The sequence below is a fragment of the Triturus cristatus genome, chromosome 4_2 (assembly GCF_964204655.1).
Source record: "Triturus cristatus chromosome 4_2, aTriCri1.1, whole genome shotgun sequence".
In the NCBI taxonomy this organism is placed as follows: domain Eukaryota; kingdom Metazoa; phylum Chordata; class Amphibia; order Caudata; family Salamandridae; genus Triturus; species Triturus cristatus.
In genome coordinates this window covers 780,117,249-780,136,193 of record NC_140586.1, presented here as the reverse complement: position 1 = coordinate 780,136,193, position 18,945 = coordinate 780,117,249, and the positions used below count along the sequence as shown (strand labels likewise).

Genomic DNA, 18,945 nt, shown 5'->3' with positions numbered 1-18,945 from the left:
TATGACATTGTTCTGTATTCTGTCCATCACTGTTGTTTTTGCATTCTAAGGGGATCCCTGGGCCCTTAAAATAAAGCAATCTCAAGAATTAGAGGAGTTAATTTGTAAGGATTGTGAACTCATTTAAGGGTCAAAGGGCGAAGGCCTTTTAGTAGCTGTAACCCTTCCCCCAGTGGCAGTGTTCAGGTAAGGGGCGGGGAGTAACGGGAAACAATGGCGGCTGCAATTACAAATATTTGTTCCCTATTCAAAAAAGTGTTGCAATTCCAGCCACAATCGCATTTTTACTTCAGTGTCTGGGTCAAAAATACCCGTTTATTGTGTTTACGGAACACTATATCCCCTTGTCCTAATCCCTGAAATAGTTCACGAAAGAGCTGTTGACCTTTCACGTTATTGGCCACATATTATTTACATGAAATCCTTTACTTGCAGGCACCGGGTTAATATGTGTAGGATTCAAGGGGCGGGATAGCCTTTGTGTAGCGTGGACGAAGCTTAGATTGCTTGGTTGGTGGCAGGTGAGGTAGCCTCCAGGGCGGGTGGTCGGCCACAGAGCTGCTCAGACATGGCCTCCGTCCTCGAGAGGCTGCTGCGGGCCTCCAGCGTCACGCCGGACGTAGCTGGGGTCTTACGCCTGGCTGTCTCGCTAAGCCTGGCCTATGTTCTGGTGACGGTGGTCCGGGTCTTACTCAGGAGAAGGAAGCTGCTCAAACTGCTGGAGAGGTTCCCTGGGCCCCCCGTCCACTGGCTCTACGGAAACGCTCACGAGGTATGGAAGAGACCGGTCCTAAATGTGTGCTTTTTGTCTGTGAAACGCCGTATGTGTTGTGCTCTCTTTGTGCACACCTGTGGAATAAAGGTGAGATGGGATGAATGCACTGAAGACTGAACGACATGAAGTGAGTGTGTGGTCACGTTACGTCACACAAGGCAGCTATTTCGAATGTAGATAAATCAATGTTTGTGTAGATGTCAAGTAATAGAAGAATGCGGAGCTATGTGCTGGCCTATGCAAATATCCAGTACCATAACATAACACAGATGAGGCAGGAGCAGAAGCATACGTGTAGTCCTACATACCTGCACGGGTTTGATAATACTTTCTGAAAAGGCATGCGTTCCGCTTGTGATAGATCTCACGCCCTGTGCTTTTTACACTGATTCGCAATAAGCCTGCATTTAACAACCCAAAGTTCTCATTTTCGAAGGTGCTCGGGGGTCCAGTTCTGTGGGGACTTTGAATTTGGTATTTTTGTTTTACTCAGTGGATCAGTATTCAGACTTCAGTTGCACGATTGCCGACCATTCACTATCTCATTTCATGAACCTTATACCATAATTGGTTTTTTTTTAAGCAAAAGAAATCCATAATAGATAAATAGAAAGGAGTGGGTTTCTGCCACTCTCTGCATCTATCCAGCCTCATGCAATTAAAAAATGCATCCAGCTAACCAGAGAGGCTTTGCATCAGCCCTTGGCCTGTTCAGCTGTCATTCACAATTTGCTTCCTCCCACCACAGCACACAGCATGAGACAGTGGGACCAACCCTCTTCAGCCATTGGCTTTCTTTCTCTATGAGTGATGGCATTTGCCTGGTCACATGTGCATTTCTACATAAAAAGAAGTGTGCAGTTGTTGTTTATGCCACTCTTTATCCTATTTTTGGCATTCTGGTGTTTTTAAATTATGTCTTCATGTTCCAGTAGCTCAAAGCCAATAAATGGTACCTTGCAGTGTACCCTTGAGAATCATAGATTCCTGTGATGTGCATTAAAACTAAAACCGCTTTCTTCAGAGCTCTAAGTACACCTCTCTGCTATGACACACCTGTACAGGTTCCACTACAATACTTCAGATGTTTCCTAATTATTAATTTTATTACAAGCATATTTAAGCAGCAGCACGAACTTCTTTTCTTTGTGGCATTTCCCCCCTGCAATAGAACACGAAATAGCTTGCCAAGTCCAGACTTATTGGTATTCACAATGCCTCTTTTTAGCTCACGATTAATTAATAGTAGTATATCGAAGGATCAAACCTGTGATTCAACAGCCAATTATAGAAACATCAAAAAGTTTGGGTAGCGATAATGTAGTGACAACAAAACATAAAGAAGGAAGAATCGGTTTAAATTCTTGTTTTAAACCTTTTTTTTTTAAAGAGTAGTGGCACCGATGTGCATTGGCCAATGACTTATAGGCAGCATCAGGTACTGGACTAGGTATCAGCCTCGAATATTTATTTACTGCATTTTTTAAAACGTTGACTTTGTATTTCTTTTTTGGATCTATTTCTCTTATTCCTTCTTTTCCAGTTTCGACAAGATGGAAGAGATTTGGACATAGTTGATTGTTGGGCGAATCAATATCCATCCATATTCCCGGTTTGGTTTGGAAACTTCTTGCCTATGCTATTTATTAGCCACCCAGACTACGCCAAAGCTATCTATGGCAGAGGAGGTATGTAACTGCACATGTTTTCAGAACTATATGTCTGTATATATTTATGGACTTTCTACACCCTATAGACTATGCGGGTAATCTGCAGACCGTACCTGGGTCTTATACAGAGGATGCATAAGCACTTCTTCTGCACAAGGCAGGGGCAGTTTAAGCTGTATTTAAAAGGATGGAGATGATTTGGGTGTGAGAGAAGTGTGATTGAGATAGGATGCAGGTGAATAATCATGTTTAGGAGAATCCTGATCATATGTTTAGGAGAATCCTGATCCGTGTTGGGCCTATGCTTGTTTGATGGAGAACGCTGTGCTGCAGCAGTGTCTGGCTTCTAAGGCACAGCTCGTGATTCTGTGAAGTTTACAGCGAGACATATTTGAGAGGTGCATAGCTAAGACAGTGGGATTTGTGGTTGTGAATCCCAAATTTCTCAACTAGAGATAGCAGTAGGCGGTGGGATGGAGGGGTGAGATGGGCAAGGGGTACCGCACCCACGACAGTTTAGAAACACGTGGGAAAGTGTTCTATCAAATGAATTAAGCCCGAATGGAATGTATGACACAATCACACATGCTTTTACAACGCATGCCATTACAACGAAGGCAATACAGTGAACGCGTTGTTACCACGTGTTCCATTATCACAGAAGCAGTTACAATGACTTGCCTTAGGGAAGCGCTGGACTTAGGAATAGTATATATTACTATTCCAACTACAGTAGGGAAGGTGTTGGATTTAAAATCCAACAACATGTTCCCTAATGCAAGTCGTTGTAACGACTTTCATGGTAATGGAACACATGGTAACAATGCGTTCTTGTATTGCCCATGTTGTAATGGTGCTACGTAGTTCTGGCTGCATAGTAAAGGCTGTTTTCCCCCAAATGTGTTTCAGATTTTCTTGGTGGGATAACCCAAACCTTCCCTCAGAGGACTGTCTTCGTGTTGCACCTGGCCATTTTTCCGTGTTGTTTTCAGCTCTTAGCTTAGGTCTGAAATATTAGGCATATTGTGTTCTTTTGACCTGCTGTCCCACTTCACACTCCAACACCTCCCCCCCCAAAAAAACAGAAAAGAGAGCCATTGATATTTACATTGTAATCCTCCATCCCATAATAAATTGGCTTTGTGGGCCCAATTCTCAAAGTCAAATTAATGACCAAAAAGCTATGCATCTAAAGAACTAAAAAATACCTAGCATTTATTACTTCATAATTGTGAGTCACAACGTCGTTTAATTATGCATTAGTAAACTTCATGAAAGGAGTGGGGAGTGGTTGGATCAACCAAGATATGCTTGAGGGGTTTGGAATGCCTACCAACCTGTGACATTCTCAAACTCCTGTCTGACACTTTCCCACCTTGGAAATTTTCAAAATTCTCCTCCAGTGAAGTGCTGGAGTGCATCCCAGAGTGCAAAGAGGAACAGAACATTCCCAACATCTTGTGGAGTTCAGGTTAAGGGGAAACTCAGCACAGGGACATATTTTCCCAATAGACCAAAAAAGGACAACTGCAAAGCGACCTTTCCCAATGAGAAAATGTACTGTTTGTGCAATGGACATTTTGGAAATAAGAAAATCCCAAAATCTCACACAAGCAAAATGTTGTATGACAAGAATGTAGTTGTTGACGAGATGAATGGGATCAACTGAACTTTTAGATGATTAATGTTTTGCAGTTTCAAATAACAGGTAATAATAGGTTGAAAAATTATAGAAACCTGAGACCGACCCAAATTCCCAAACCTACTACTGCCAATGACTATGAATTCCAAAAGTAGTATATCTGCACCCATTCATAGGAATGTTTCCGAGTGTGCAAATTTGCTACTTTACTGCAAACTTGTCGCTATATATTTTAAATTCCTGATTCAAAAAATGAGCAAGGGAAAATAATCTCTAAAAAACTGGGTTACTTGTTGTGGGAGTGTTGAGGGGGAGGGGTGAAACCCTTCTCAAGCAGCAACCAGAATCATTGTGTGGGTTTATTCGCAAGCAAACGCTAGATTTATCCGTACTGAAACCTCTGGTAGCTTGGCACAGAACAGTCAAGTTTAACTTAGAGGCAATGTGTAAATTATTTATACAGAACTTCCAACAGTAATAAAGTAAAAGCACAACACAAGTAAAATCCCACCTCAATTTAGGAAAATTAGCAATTGTTAAGAAATAAATTCAGACGAAAACAGCAGTACCCCAGGCAGTAGAACCTGAGATATGCAAGTTTTAAAGCAGGCATCAAAAAGCACAAAGTGCCAACTGTGATTATCTGGTCACGCCGGACCAGGACAAAGTCACCAGTTCAAGTTGACTGGGATAAAGCGCAGACCAGGTAAAGGGACCCAGTTAGACCCACTGAACAAGAGTATCCTAAATTCTGGTAGCCGAGCAATGTAAAGTGCTTGTGTTGAGTTGTGCTGGCCAGCATTGAGAAACCGCTGATGCAGAGCTTGTGATGCAAGGTCCTGCACCAAGAGGCGTTGCGTAGCGAAGTCACTGGCCATCAACGGTAGCTTGGGATGTGAGGTCTGTTGTTGTCATTAAGGAAACTGCTAGGGCTTGTAATAGCTTAAAGAGCGATGCGTCTGTCCTGAGTGAAAGTGCGTCACACTGGGCCAGTGCTGTCGAAGCGGCTGGGGCTTGAGAGGACTTGTGTAGAAATGCTCTATCAGTGTCGAGCTGCGCCAGTTATCAGAGTCAAGATGTGTTGCGCTGGGTCAGGCTGGCAGAGCGACCGAGGTGATGCGTGGTCCTGTGTCGAAGCGAGGATCTGCAGGGTGCTGAGCCAGTTGTTGTCTCAAGATGCATCGCACTGGCCCAAGCTTGCGGAGCTGTCGAGGTGATGCATGGTACTGTCATGGTGCAGCCACTCACCTTAAAAGCAGGATTTCTGCATGGGCGATGAAATGCCCCCTGACCTCCTGGAACACTTCTCAGTGCTACAGAGTGACACAGGCGTTACAGCAGGTGTCCCAAAAGGGAAGGATTGGAAGAGAAAGAGACATACACTGCTACGCTGTGCTGCCAGGTCCAGCCGGGCACCCAGTATCTTCAGGAGTGCAGGTCACTAATATCCGTGTCTCCATGGGTTGAATTCTAAGGAGAAGGAAGTAAAAAGCATGTGTGAGTGATGCAAATAATCACTAAATGACATTCAGTAACACACAACCAGTTGTCAAGTTTTCTGAACATGCATGCACAACCACCTATCAGTCAATTGCCTTGAAGGCTATTCTCTTCCTTGTGTCTGTATTGGAGATATGCAGCTAGTGTCCTATGACTTACCCATGGGAATCCAACAGCTGTACCAGTGCTTGTGCTGTCATGCTTTAGTTGTACTTCTCAAAAAGCTCTCTACACAAAGGTTCACTTTCAGCAAAGTGAAATATAGCCAGTTGTGTTTTCTGCAGACATCACCAATATTAACAAGAATGGTATCACACTGGATACTGTTTACACTCAAAATAAACATCAAATACATAACAAATAGTGCACCAATTGCACACTATACATTACACACTATACATTACAAATAATAAACTCAATAACAGCAAATAATGGGAGACTCAAAAGGCCTTAAAACTAAGATACCTACACCAAATAACAATGATTGCACCGTCCGCTCAGTAGTGAGTCTCATGGGGCTCAGAAGAGTTCGCAAGTAGTTAAACGCTGTCTTAACACTTAGCAGGATGGCTTGAAGTGGCCCTGAATCAGCATGCTATAATTTTCAGTTACCAAGGCTTGGTGCTTTTCAAATGTCTGAAGTGAGCGCACTCCACGTAGCTTTGAAGGTTCCCTGCCATGTCAGGATGAGCAGAGCCAGGGTCATGGTGAACTTGGGGAGGCAGGCCACAGGTCAATCAAGGCTACATGCTGGATCGATCTGACCCTGGAAACTGGAACCAGGGCAAAAAGCCAAGCACAGAGACATTCTCGCTGGCTATTTATAGCCCATGAGGGACTAGTTAGAGGAGCACGTGTCCTAAGGAGTCAGTGTGGAGGCTTTCCAGGAACCTGCCAAACAATAACACTGCGCCCCTTCAGGCATGTCAACTGTCTCCAGAAAACCAACAAGCATTGGTCACGGCAAAACAAGCATTGGCAAATGCAACAGTAAAATATACAATATATTTCCAATAAATATTAATGCTTGTCGGAAGGAGGGACCCAAAACACAAACTTGATTGCTTAATGACCCCTGAGGATGTTGACAGATAATGCAGGAGGCAATCCGCGGATTCCTGATAGGTACTGCGTCCAAAATGCGTGGCGCAGAGAAGCCGATGTGTCCCTGTGGCTTGAGAACAGATCATCAGCCGACTGACCCTTGAAGATCTTGGAGTCCTGGTTTCGCACAGATTGGCTGGTTTCAGCAGGGCAGCTCACAGGAGGAACGTGTTGGTGCAGCAGAAGCAGTCCTTGGACAGCAAAGCGGCCAGACTTCACAGCTGGGCAGTCCTTCTTCCTGGCAGAGTGCACAGGTCTAGAAGTGATCTGAGAGTTGAGTATATAGGTTCAATATTTATACCTGGTACCCACTTTGAAGCCGAAGAAGCTTCTAGAGGTTTCCACCCCTTGAGGTGTCGGGCAGCCCCTTCCTCCCTGTCTTGGAATCAGATTGTCCGGGGTTATAAAAGACCGTTGTCATACCTTTTGCGAGAGTACTCAGGCAGAGCCTTTGTGATGTGCGTGTGGTAGGTGACGGCTCCTCCCCTCGTTAAGTCCGAGTGGCCCATCCTGCCAACACCTATCTTCCCTTTGTCTCACTGTCTATGAGCCATACACAAAGAATAACTGTCAGCTATGCCTAGTCATGTGACCGAGGATCAGGCTGTAGGCACCAAATGGTTAGGACAAGAGAATGCCAACTTTATAGAAGTAGCATTTTCAGAATTTTGATTAGAAATCCAACTGTGTCAATAAAGAGGGCTTTTAATTACAACTCGTTAGACACCAACCTCAAGCTGTCTACATGCTTGCAAGTTATCACTTATGAACTGTAATTAGTTAACAAAATAATTAGTTAACAACATTTTATCTTATTGGAGAGGTAGGCTTTGCAGTAGTGAAAAACAAATGTAAGAGTTTTTCACTACTCTGACATGTAAAACTTAAAAGTACATGTACAATGTTTTAAATACACTGCCTGGCTGTGTAGGGCCTACTCTATGGGTGACTTATATGTATTAATAAAAAGGAAGGTTTGAGCCTGGCAGGAGTTTTATTTGCCAGGTCGAAATGGCAGGTGAAAACTGCACGCACAGGATGCAATGGCAGGCCTCTGGTAAGTTAATGGAGCTACTTAAGTCACCCACTTGAGTGGTCAATCAGTGCTGCAGCTCCACTAGTAGTATTGAATTTACAGACCCTGGGTACACGTAGTACCACTTTTCTAGGTACTTACAAGTAAATTAAATGTACCAAGTGGGCGTAAGCCAGTTTTTAGCAGGTTTTAAGGAGAGAGCGCTATCACACTATCCTAAAGATCAATAAAAATGGGTTCAGACAACAGGAGGATAATGGCAAAAAGTTTGGGGATGACCCCGCAGAAAGGGCCAAGTCTAACAATCTCTTAGTAAAATGAGTACAAGAAAAACTTCCAGAGATTTTGCAGACTCAACCCACAGCCTACAAACCCAACTACCAAGCCAAGAATACATTTTATTTGGGAATTGTTGCACCCCAAGTACCTCCGTGAAGCTACACCCCTGATTGTGGACAAAACCATCCCATGAATGATGTCACAATAGACATGAACACCCCAGCGGATGTCCTCAAAGCAAGATTTGGGAATGCTTATTGTTGGTCATTGTTAGATATATATGCAAGGGTAAAGAAAAAACAATTTCAGTCTCTGCATTGGATGACTTCTGCAAGTTGCTCTCACTCGGATAGCAGACACATTACTCGGTGAGTGGGCCAATATTTTAGATATGGTTGCTGGGTGAATTGGACCGGAGCACTTTGGGGGGGGGTACCAAATTCTATTCTCTGGTGTGATATTGTTAGACCTGGCATCTTGGCGTGGGTCTCCCTTCCATTTTTGCGGTTGCCTCGTGTGTTTTTGCTGGAGTTAGATGCTTTGGGCACTGTGCCACTGCTGTCCAGTGCCACAGTGCAAGTGCTCCCTATTGTAAATTAATGTATGAATTAGTGATTCCATGATTGGTTGGTTTGGTTTACCTGTCAGACCTTACTACAGTGCACCAGGAGTGCCCTGGGCTGGGTATCTAAATACTGCTGGTGAGCTTGCAGCACTGGTTGTGCCACCCACAGAAGCAGCCTGTAAAAGTGTGTCTAAGGCCTGCCATTGCAGAGCTTGTGTGCAGTGTGGTACTGTCATGCTGACTGGGCAAGTGCACCCACTTGCCAGTCCCTAAACCTTCCCTTTTCTTCATATCAGACACCCCTATGGTAGGCCCAAGGGCAGGGTGCATTGTAAGTATAAGGTAGGACATGCCCTGGTGTGTGTGGCATGTTCTAATAGTGAATTACAGCCATTTTCGTTTTTCACTATTGCAAGGCTACCTGTTCTCCATAGGCCGGAATGGGCAGTTTGATTATTACATCTGATAATCCTAACTGACTCAGGGAACATGGTAGAAATTTGAATTTAGTATGCCTGAACTCAGAATGATAAAATACATCTGAAGTTGGTTTTAACATTCTGTGTTTGAAAATACCACTTTTAGAAAGTAGGTATTTTCTTGTCTAACCATCCAAACCTGCCTCTGCTGGGCTGTGTATTCCTTGTCTGGAGTTTGAGTGACAGGGGCTGGGGGATTCCAGGAGACAGGGTGAGTCAGCACAGGGCTGAATAGAGAGATCTGCATCTAGATCGGTGGGAGGAGTTGCACCTGGGACCTGAATAGGGCTGTGCCTTCCCTCCACAATGCTGGCTCCACCTCCTCTGGTGCATCTGATGTCTCTGCCCTGCACTCTGAAAGGAAAGGAGGAGTCATGTGAACAAAGTGCTCCAGGACTGACCAGAACTGGTTTGGACTAGGCAAAGGCCTCTCTGCCTTCAGAGAACAAAGAGAAACTTGCTATAAATATTGGGACGCAAACCCAAGAACTTTAGATCTCTTTGGGAAACAAGAAGAAACCTTTGCGGAGGAGTGGAACCAGAAGAAACTGAGGAGAGACCATCCCTAAGCTGAAGTGCTGCTTGGGGGATTGGCCTGCAGTGGTTGCCTGACTGCCAAAGAAAGGAGAAAGGACTTTGTGTGCATTTTCATTCAACTTGTGAAGGATCTCCAAGGGCTTGGAAAAGAGCTTGCCTCCTGCTGAAGTCTCAGGGACAACAGACTTCACCCACCAGCTCCCCAAGAGTTCTCTTGAAGTGCCTGCAGTTGTGCTAGACTTTTTGAGGACTTGCGTGTCGCCAAGGGCTGGAAGCATGACTCAAGAACCAGAAGTGTGTCGCCGAACTGCCGCTGCCGCTTCACAACACGAAGCGCCTCATATCGCCGGAGAAGAGGATCGACGTCGCCGCAGATGCCGCCGCATCACTGGGTAGCGTGTCACAGGGCCTGTCGCGGCTCATCGCAGGAGACTAGAATCGACGTTGCATCAGACGCCGCCGCATCCCTGAGAAGCGTGTCGCAGGGCCTGTCGTGGCTCATCGCCAGAGAAGAGGATCGCCGCCACATCACCGGGAAGAGTGTCACAGGGCCTGTCGCGGCTCGCATCGTTGTGGAAGCAACTCGCATCGCCAGGGGAGAGGCTCGATGTCGCCGCTGATGCCGCCGCATCACTGGGAAGGGTGTCGCAGGGCCTGTCGCGGCTCGCATCATGAGGAAACATCTCGCATCACCGGAGAAGAGGATCAACGTCGCATCAGGTGCCGCCGCATCACTGGGAAGCGTGTTGCATCAAGAAGAAAGCGCCATCTTTGTTTATTTGCACCGGACCTTCAACGCATCACCGTCTTTCCAACAATTCGTTGCCCTGCGTGTCGCATCTAAGGTACATTGAACTCTGAGTGTCGCACTTACTATCTTAAGAGAACTAAGCTAAATTCTAGCATTTTTAAAGTAACAGTATTGTGGATTTTTGTCTTTTGTGGTCTTGTGATAAGTCTATATAAAGAATACTTATTTTTGATATAAAACTTGTGTGGTGTCCATCTCTAGTGTTGTCACTTAATTACTGTATGTGTTCACAAATGCTTTACACACAGCCTCTGAGATAAGCCTGTCTGCTTGTGCAAAGCTACCAAGGGGGTGAGTAGGGGTTATTTTAGGAGTGTACCCCTTTACCCTGACTATACGCAAGGGCCCCTACTTGGACAAAGGTACCTACCTATGCCAACTAGAGACCCCCAAATCTAACAGATATGAACTGAGTTCTGTTCTGTTGCTTCAACTGAGAGGCAGAGAAGTAGGCTAAGGAACATACCTACTTGCACATTGTCTAGACCAAGTGGGGTGATGTATTCCATGTAGCATAACAGTGGGGAAGTTAGCAATGTGATATTACAATATTCAAAGATGATAAAACCAGTGGCTTTAAGGCCAGTATGATATCAGAGTGTATTATTAAATGCCACTACTGGGCTGCAGTACTCATTGTGACACACACTAAAGTAACACTTTAAAGCATGTCTCCGGCCTGCCACTGCAGCATGTAGTGTTATTTTAAACTGCCACTTCAACTTGGCAAAATAAACCCTTTGCCAGGCCTAAATCCTCTTTTTAAAGCTTATAAGTCACCACTAATGTAGGTCCTAATGGCTCATTGGAAAGGGGTTCATCCTAATAGTGGAACATGTTTTAAGTTTTACATATCCAGGCAGTGAACATTTCCTATTGTCATTTTTCACTATTGTAAGGCTATCTCACTCTAGACTAACACATGTTTACCTTATTACATTTTATTAAACTTTAAATTGGGAGCAGATTGAGAAATTATGTTTACACTCAAATGTATTGTAATTTATAATCCTCTTTAATTGTAATGTTGGATAAATCCTAATTCCCATAGTGGCAATTTTTGTAAAATGCCATTTGTGTGCCCACAACAACAGTGCCTGTCTGCCAGTAAACAGGGTAAAATGACTGCGGCTGTTTTCCCTGTAGTGTGTTGTTGCTTCCTTCCAGACAATGGGACAAAGGGGGTGGGGGTTAGGTGTGAACAGGATGGGCCTGTATGACAGGATGGCCGAGGAGCAACTGTACCCAGCCCTACTTACACTTCAAAGGGCTTTGCCTGCAGCACACACATAGGAACCGGAACCAAGGCCTGCTCTTGCCTTTGCAACCCTAGACAGTGAACAGCAAAGCCCAGGACGAACAGGGAAACTGGTCAGAACTTGTTTGGGAGTGCACCAGGTTTTCCCCCACACAAAGGTTGGCACTGGAGATAAAAGGTGGGACTTTCGGACCCCACATCAGAACACTCATGTACTTGTGGAAGATTCAGAAGAAGGGCTGTCCTGATGCCTTGCTGCTGAAAGGTCTCTCCTACTGTTTGAGGAAAGAAGACAGGTCCTGCTTTCCTTGAAACCAAGCATCCCGAATGACTCCAAATATTAGTTGACTAGGCTCCTATTTAAGCTACAGGGATACAAGAAGTTTCCAAATGCCTGCCCTGCACCTTCCCAGCTGACCAGTCCCAATTGGATCCACCATCTCTGCTATTGCTGGCTTCTACTGGAGTGAGTTCTAGTTTCCTCAAATGGTGCTCACCGGGTCCTGGACCCTTGGTGTGGTGTTAGGGTGTACTCCAGCTACCTAATCCTAAAAGCTGGGATTTCTCTGCAAATATTTACCCGAGAACTGGCATGGCACCGAGGCATACCTGCAAGTAGATCTAATGAAGGTGCATCGCCATTGGGATTGACTCCCATGCTGCTCCCACTACAGTCCTCTCTGCAGCAGCAAATCCTCTTCAGCTGGACTTCGCAATGATGGTATCCCTCCTTGTGGAGGCCTCTTCGGCTACAACCTGCAGCCTTGTCCCACTGGCGTAATCCGAGCGGCAGAAAAACGTCTACATCCGAAGGTAGAATTTTTCACCAGGCTTGACGAGGAACAGTAGCCCATCACTGATTAAAACTTCCCTGGCACAAAACGTAATCTTTTCCCTCCTGGAGCTTTTCCCACCTTCGTCAGCAGTCTCACCAAGATCTCTAATGTCCTGGTCAGAGTCACTGCTCTCCTTCAGCGCAGCTCCACCATTAAGGGACTGCCCTTGAGCTCCAGCTTGAGCTCCTCAAGTAGGTGTTCAAGGCCCTCCTCCACCCGCAGGCTCCTGCTAGCTCCTCATCCCTGGTGGGCTAGTGGAAGAGTACCCTGCTCTTCCGCTATTCCGCTCTGTTCTGTGCCCTCTTTTCCCCTGTCTTTCTCTTTTTTGCCTCTTTCTCCTTGCCTTTCTCCTCGTTTTTGCCTCTGTTGCCTCCTTCCTCTTTGACCTGTTTTTTGCCTCTTTTCTCAGGCCACTTTTCCTCTGTTTGCCTCCTTTTTCTCTGCCCCCTTTTCTCCGTTTACCTCCTTTTCTCTTTTGCCAGTCTCGCTCCCTCTTCCCTCTTCCCTCTTCCTGCGGTCCCCACCGCTGCTTCGCCCCGTGGTCCTTCCCACTCCCAAGCGTGTTGCTCCTTCTCCTGCCTCCCAGCTGATCACCCCGCAAACCCCTACTTAATGGTTGCTGCTGTGTGGCAAGTAGAACAAGACCTCTGACCTCCTGGTCAGAGTCACTGCTCACCCCCGCACAGCTCCACCTTTAAGGGTCTGCCCTTTAAGCTCCAGCTTGAGCTTCTCAAGTAGGTGTTCGAGGCCCTCCTCCACCCGCAGGTTCCTGCCTGCGTCTCATCACTGGTAATCTAGTGGAAGAGCACCTGCTCTTCTGCTATTCCGTCCTGTTTGGTGCCCTCTTTTGCCCTCTCTTTCTCTTTTTTTGCCTCTTTTCTCCTTGCCTCTCTTCTTTTCCCTTTTGCCTCTTTCTTCTTTGCTCCTTTTTTTCTCTGTTTGCCTCTCTTCTCCATCCCCGTTTTATGCCTCTTTACTCTTGCCACTTTTCCTCTGTTTGCCTCCTATTTCTTTGCCCCCTTTTCTCTGTTTACCTCCTTTCCTCTCTTGCCAGCCTCTTCCCATGCTCCCTGCTGCTGCTGCCACAATGGCCCTACCCCCAGCATGGCACTCCCGCCTTCCAGCTAATCACCCTCCTCCCGATCCCTACTTAATGGCGGCCAATGACCTGCCGCGCCACTGGTGCTCCAAAGGTAAGCCAGACTGCACCCTTCCGTGACCTGACCAGTGCCAGGGACCCTGGTCCTCCGAACCCCGACCCCCGCCGCTACCACCCCAGCACTCTCCACAATCTCAACCCCGGACGCAACAACAACTGCCAGGTCTCGACACCGAGCAACACCCAAGGCCCTATTTCCCGCCGACACTGCCACCGCACCTTCACCCACCTCCGGACCCTGCTGCAACGCCCAGCCCAGGGGAGTAACACAGGCCCCTGCATACCCCACGGTGTGGGGGGGCCCCTCAGCTGCAAGGGGCCCCCTCAGCACTGTAATAAGGCCTGAGCGCTCCGGATAAAATCCGGAGTGGGGGCCCCTCCCTGTACATTGCAGGGGGGGGCCCTTAAACTTTCGTTAGGCCACTGCCCCAGCCCACGGGACACCAGCACACACAAACCACTGAAATGTATCCTCCTCAACATATGCTCCCTACACAACACACCACAGAAATCTGGGATCCCCCTCAACACACATCCCTGACGTCGCCTTCCTCACAGAGACCTGGACCAGTGCTAGCTCCGGACCCGACATTAAAACCTCCATTCTTGACGGATACAAGATCCTGAGGAAAGACTGCCCCACCGGCCCAGGAGGAGGCCTTGCCATCATCCTCAAAAGCTCCCTCCGCATGACAACCACCAACTCGGATGAGGTCTCGCCCTCCATGGAGAACATCCACTTCCAGATCCAGACCAACTCCAGAACAACGCTCTGCGGAACTCTCATCTACAGACAGCCTGGCCCTGCACCCTGTTCACCAACACCATCAATGACCTCATTTCTCCCCACACCCTTGCCTCCACAGACTACATACTACTCGGAGACCTCAACTTCCCCCTGGACAGCTACAATGACCCCCACACCACCGCCCTCCTAGAGTACCTCACTAACATAGGACTGAAGCAACTTGTCTCCACCCCCACTCACGCAGCTGGACATGCACTCGACCCCATCTTCGCAGGATGAAACAGCATCTCCTTCAGCCACACCACAGAACAGCTCTGGACGGACCACCACTGCATCCATTTCTCTTTTAGAAAACCCACTGCTCACAAGCACGTGCAGTGCCCTGCATAGACTCTGGAACAAAGTCTGAGGAAGAACTCACCTCTGCTCTCACCTGCACCCCACTACCACAGATGCCAACACCACGGCAAGCAACCTCCACAGATGGATCGCCAATTATATCAACACAATTGCCCCCTCCAGAAGACCACAAGATGGCACTAAAAGTAGCAAACTGGATCACAATGGCTCTTCAAGAATCCAAGTGCTCCTGCCGGCTGCTGGAAAAGAAACGGAGAAACAGCAAAGACTACAAAACCGTCAACACGACATACGGTCAACTCATCAAAGCCACAAAGAAGAATTTCTTCCAAGACAGAATCCTCTCCAATGTCACAACACCAAGGAACTCTTCTCCATCATACAGGAATTTGCCAAACCCAACAGCGAAACAGACATCCCTTTCTCCCAAGACCACTACAACAGACTCTGCTCCTTCTTTCACCTTAAGATCAAGACGCTCTATGATACCTTCGACAACCAAGACCTCTGCACCACCCAAACCCCCACCCCCAGCGACGCCACCCAACAGACCCTACTTACGTTGACTCTTCTCACAACAGAAGACACCGTAAAGACCATGAAGAGCATCCACTACAGAGCACCTTCAGACCCCTGCCCCCCTCACATCTTCCACAGGGCCACCACAGCCATCGCACCCGAGCTACGCTGGACAATCAACTGCTTCCTCGAGACCGCCACTTTCTCCGACGTCTGGAAGCATGCCAAAGTCAACCCCCTCTTGAAGCAACCCACCGCAGACCCAACGGACCTGAAGAACCTCAGGTCCATCTCGCTGCTTCCTTTCTCAGCCAAGGTCATCGGGAAGGCTGTCAGCACCCAGCTATCACACTTTCTAGAAGCCAACAACATCCTGGACACCTCCCAATCTATATTCTGCAACAACCACAGCACCGAGACCACCCTCCTTTCTGCCACAAACAACATCCGCGCTCTCCTCGACCAAGGCCAAACAGCAGCCCTCATCCTCCTGGACCTTTCAGCAGCCTTTGACACTGTCTCCCACTGCACACTAGCCACTAGACTCCACGGTGCCGGCATCCAAGGAAAGGCCCTAGACTGGATATGCTAATTTCTCACGAGCAGAACACCGAGAATAAGACTCCCGACGTTCCTCTCGGAACCAACAGAGACCAGGTGCGGAGTACCTCAAGGATCCTCCCTCCGCTCCAACCTCTTCAACGTCTACATGGCACCCTTGCAACCATCGCCAGAAACCATGGGCTCAATATCGTCTCTTCCTCCAATGATATCCAACTCACCCTCTCCCTCACCAAGGAACCCAACATCACCAGGCACAACTTCCAAGAAGGGATGACAGCCGTCTCAACCTGGATGAAGATCAGCTGCCTGACGCAAGTCAGAGAAAACAGAAATCCTTCTTCTCGGCTCCACCGCCTCAGCATGGGACGACACCTGGTGGCCCCCTGCCCTCAGAAACCGACCCACCCCGACAGACCATTCATGCAACCTCGGCCTCATACTGGACTCATCGCTCACAATGAATCACCAGATTAATGATGTCTCCTTTGCATTCTTCAACACATACTACGTAAAACATTCAAATGGATACCCTCCGACTCCAGAAAAGTCACGCACACCCTCATGACTAGCAGATTGGACTATGGCAATGCCCTTTATCCTGGAATCAACAAGAAACTCCTCCACAAACTCCAGAGCACCACAGCCAGACTAATCCTTGATATCCCAAGGCACAACTACATCACTCAACACCTCCATGAACTCCACTGGCTCCCCGTTGAAAGAAAGATAACTTTCAAGCTGCTCACGCACGTATGCAAGGCCCTCCACAACATCGGACCTCAATACCTCAACAACCGTCTCTCCTTCCACACACCCAAAAGAAACCTATGATCAGCCAACCTCTCCCTAGCCACTGTACCACGCTTCAACAGGAACAGAGCGGGTGGAAGGTCCTTCTCCCACCTTGCAGCCAAGACATGGAACAAGCTGTCCCTCCACCTCCGGTGAAGCCCGACATTGGACGAATTCAGGAAAGGCCTCAAGATCTGGCTCTTCGAATGACCCTAATGGAGCTGCACCCCTCCTCCCTACCCCCAGCACCATGAGACCCTAACGGGTGAGTAGAACACTTTATAAACACTGATTGATTGACCAAGACTTATTCCAGGAGCTTCCTGTCATTGTATAGGCATCCTTGGGTCCAGCCTGGTGCCTTGCTTGCTGATACTCTACCTTCTCCAAATTTCTTTCTAAATCCAAAGGTAGGACGAGATCAACCTTGTCTCTGTATCCGGCATGCACTCTATCGCAGTCGGACTTAACTTTTGACTATGACTCACGCAGCTAGATACCTGTGCTTGGTGCTTTGTTCTTTTTGGTGCTATTTTTCTCCAAAACCTTAAAAAAAAATCCTAACTTTGGTTTTACTGATTGTATATTGTTTGTTATGGTGTCATTTTCTCTATTAAAATTACCGCTATTTGCCTAAATTGGTTTGGAATTTGTCTTGTGTGGAGCTTTTACTTCATGACTTTTTGAGTGTTGCATAAATACTTTACAAATTGCCTCTAAGGTAAGCCTGACTGCTTTTGTACCAAGCCACCAGAAGGTTAGGCACAGCTTTATTTAGGACTTTTGTGGCTCACCCTGACAAGGATTCTGTTTATTATTGAGTGGGGTTTCCACCCCCTCAACTAATAACCATTTTTCTTAGAATTTCTAAAAAGCCAAAGGTTCTTAAGAAGCAGGTATGAAATATTCCAGTGCTCTTGTGGTTTGCCAGCCAAGCTTTCACCTTCGCAGGGACTTTGTGGCCCACCCTTCTCCAGTACACATTAAAAATGATTGCACAAAAGTGGATTGCTCATAATTATATTGAATAATTTGCTACATGTATGAAAAGCAGTTAATGCAACATGGCTCAACAATGCTACATGCAAATTATTTTTAAAAATGCATAGAACTACTTTCTTTACTTCATTGCTCCAAGTTCCATCGAAGTTTATTGTCAATCATTGGTCACAACTGAAAATCTATCTGAAGGGTACAGGGTCAAAAAATTAAAAGTTATTCAGATCACACAATCAACGGTCATAGAGCACCGTCATAGACAATTATTTCAGGCTTAAATGCACATACTAGAGATCACTTACATTGAGTTTCCAGGATCAGGCAGCAGACACGCTTGGACCTCCGATAGTGTTATTAATAATGTCATAGAGAGCTTCAACAAAATAGAAGATAATGGGGCATATTTATAATAACTGACGCATCCCTGCATATCAGCAGGGATACGCCAGTTATTTTGTGCCCCAGCTCCGCCACCATGGATGCGCCGCATTTATAATGCGGCGCACCATGGGGCAAAAACGGCACAGATGCGTCACGCATCTGTGCCCTAAAAGTGGCGCATTGCTGGAGTTGCGTCGCAAGCGCGACGCAGCTCCAGCAATGTTCTGGGGGGCCCTATCTGCACAATGCTGCGTCAATCCTTACGCCTGCTTCAAGCAGGCGCAGGGTTTTGACGCAGCATGGGCTCAAAAGTGACTGAGTGAAATCTTGTAGATTTCACTCAGCCACTTTTAGGAGGCGTTCCTGCACCGGAACGCCCCCACCTGCCCTGGAACGCCTACATGTGGCGCAGGGCTTTACAACGTGACGCATCTCCCAGATGCGTCACGTTGTAAATACCCCGCACCATGGCGCAGGATTTGCGCCGCTGCTGCGTCACAAAAGTGACGCAACGGCGGCGTACATGAGGCGCAAGTCAAACATAAATCTGCCCCAATGTGTCCACACTCATACTTAAAAAACATTAAAAGCAGTAAGTGCCCTGGTACCATGGATGCAAACTGAGCTTCCAAAACTCAACAGGCCTCATACCTCTAGTATTGGCATTAAATTAAATTTCCAAAATGCAATGATTTTGCTTTGAACACAAGCTAGATGAAAAGAAGAGTCTTCTGTCTTTTCCTGAACAGTTTGGGGTCCTGAATACTGCAAAGATCCAGGGGAAGCAGATTCCAAGCAGAGGCTGCCGTAGAGACACAAGATCTTCCTCTAATTCTTTTGAGGCAAAAACGCGGGACATGAACAAGAAGCTGTGTCGCAGAACGCAGCTGTCTTGCCGGAACGTAAAACCGGAAGCGCTTATTCAGATAGG

General features: G+C 47.0%; 1 protein-coding gene across 1 annotated transcript in view; it reads left to right on the top strand.

Annotated features, from left to right (window-relative positions):
- The first annotated feature begins 515 nt into the window (after positions 1-515).
- LOC146835035 (cytochrome P450 4B1-like) overlaps positions 516-18,945 on the top strand; it is a 134,498-nt gene continuing 116,068 nt past the window's right edge. The window contains exons 1-2 of the mRNA XM_085602695.1: positions 516-772; positions 2,319-2,463. Coding sequence (XP_085458821.1) covers positions 569-772; positions 2,319-2,463 — 349 coding nt within the window. The 5' untranslated portion in view covers positions 516-568. The remainder of the gene's footprint in view (positions 773-2,318; positions 2,464-18,945) is intronic.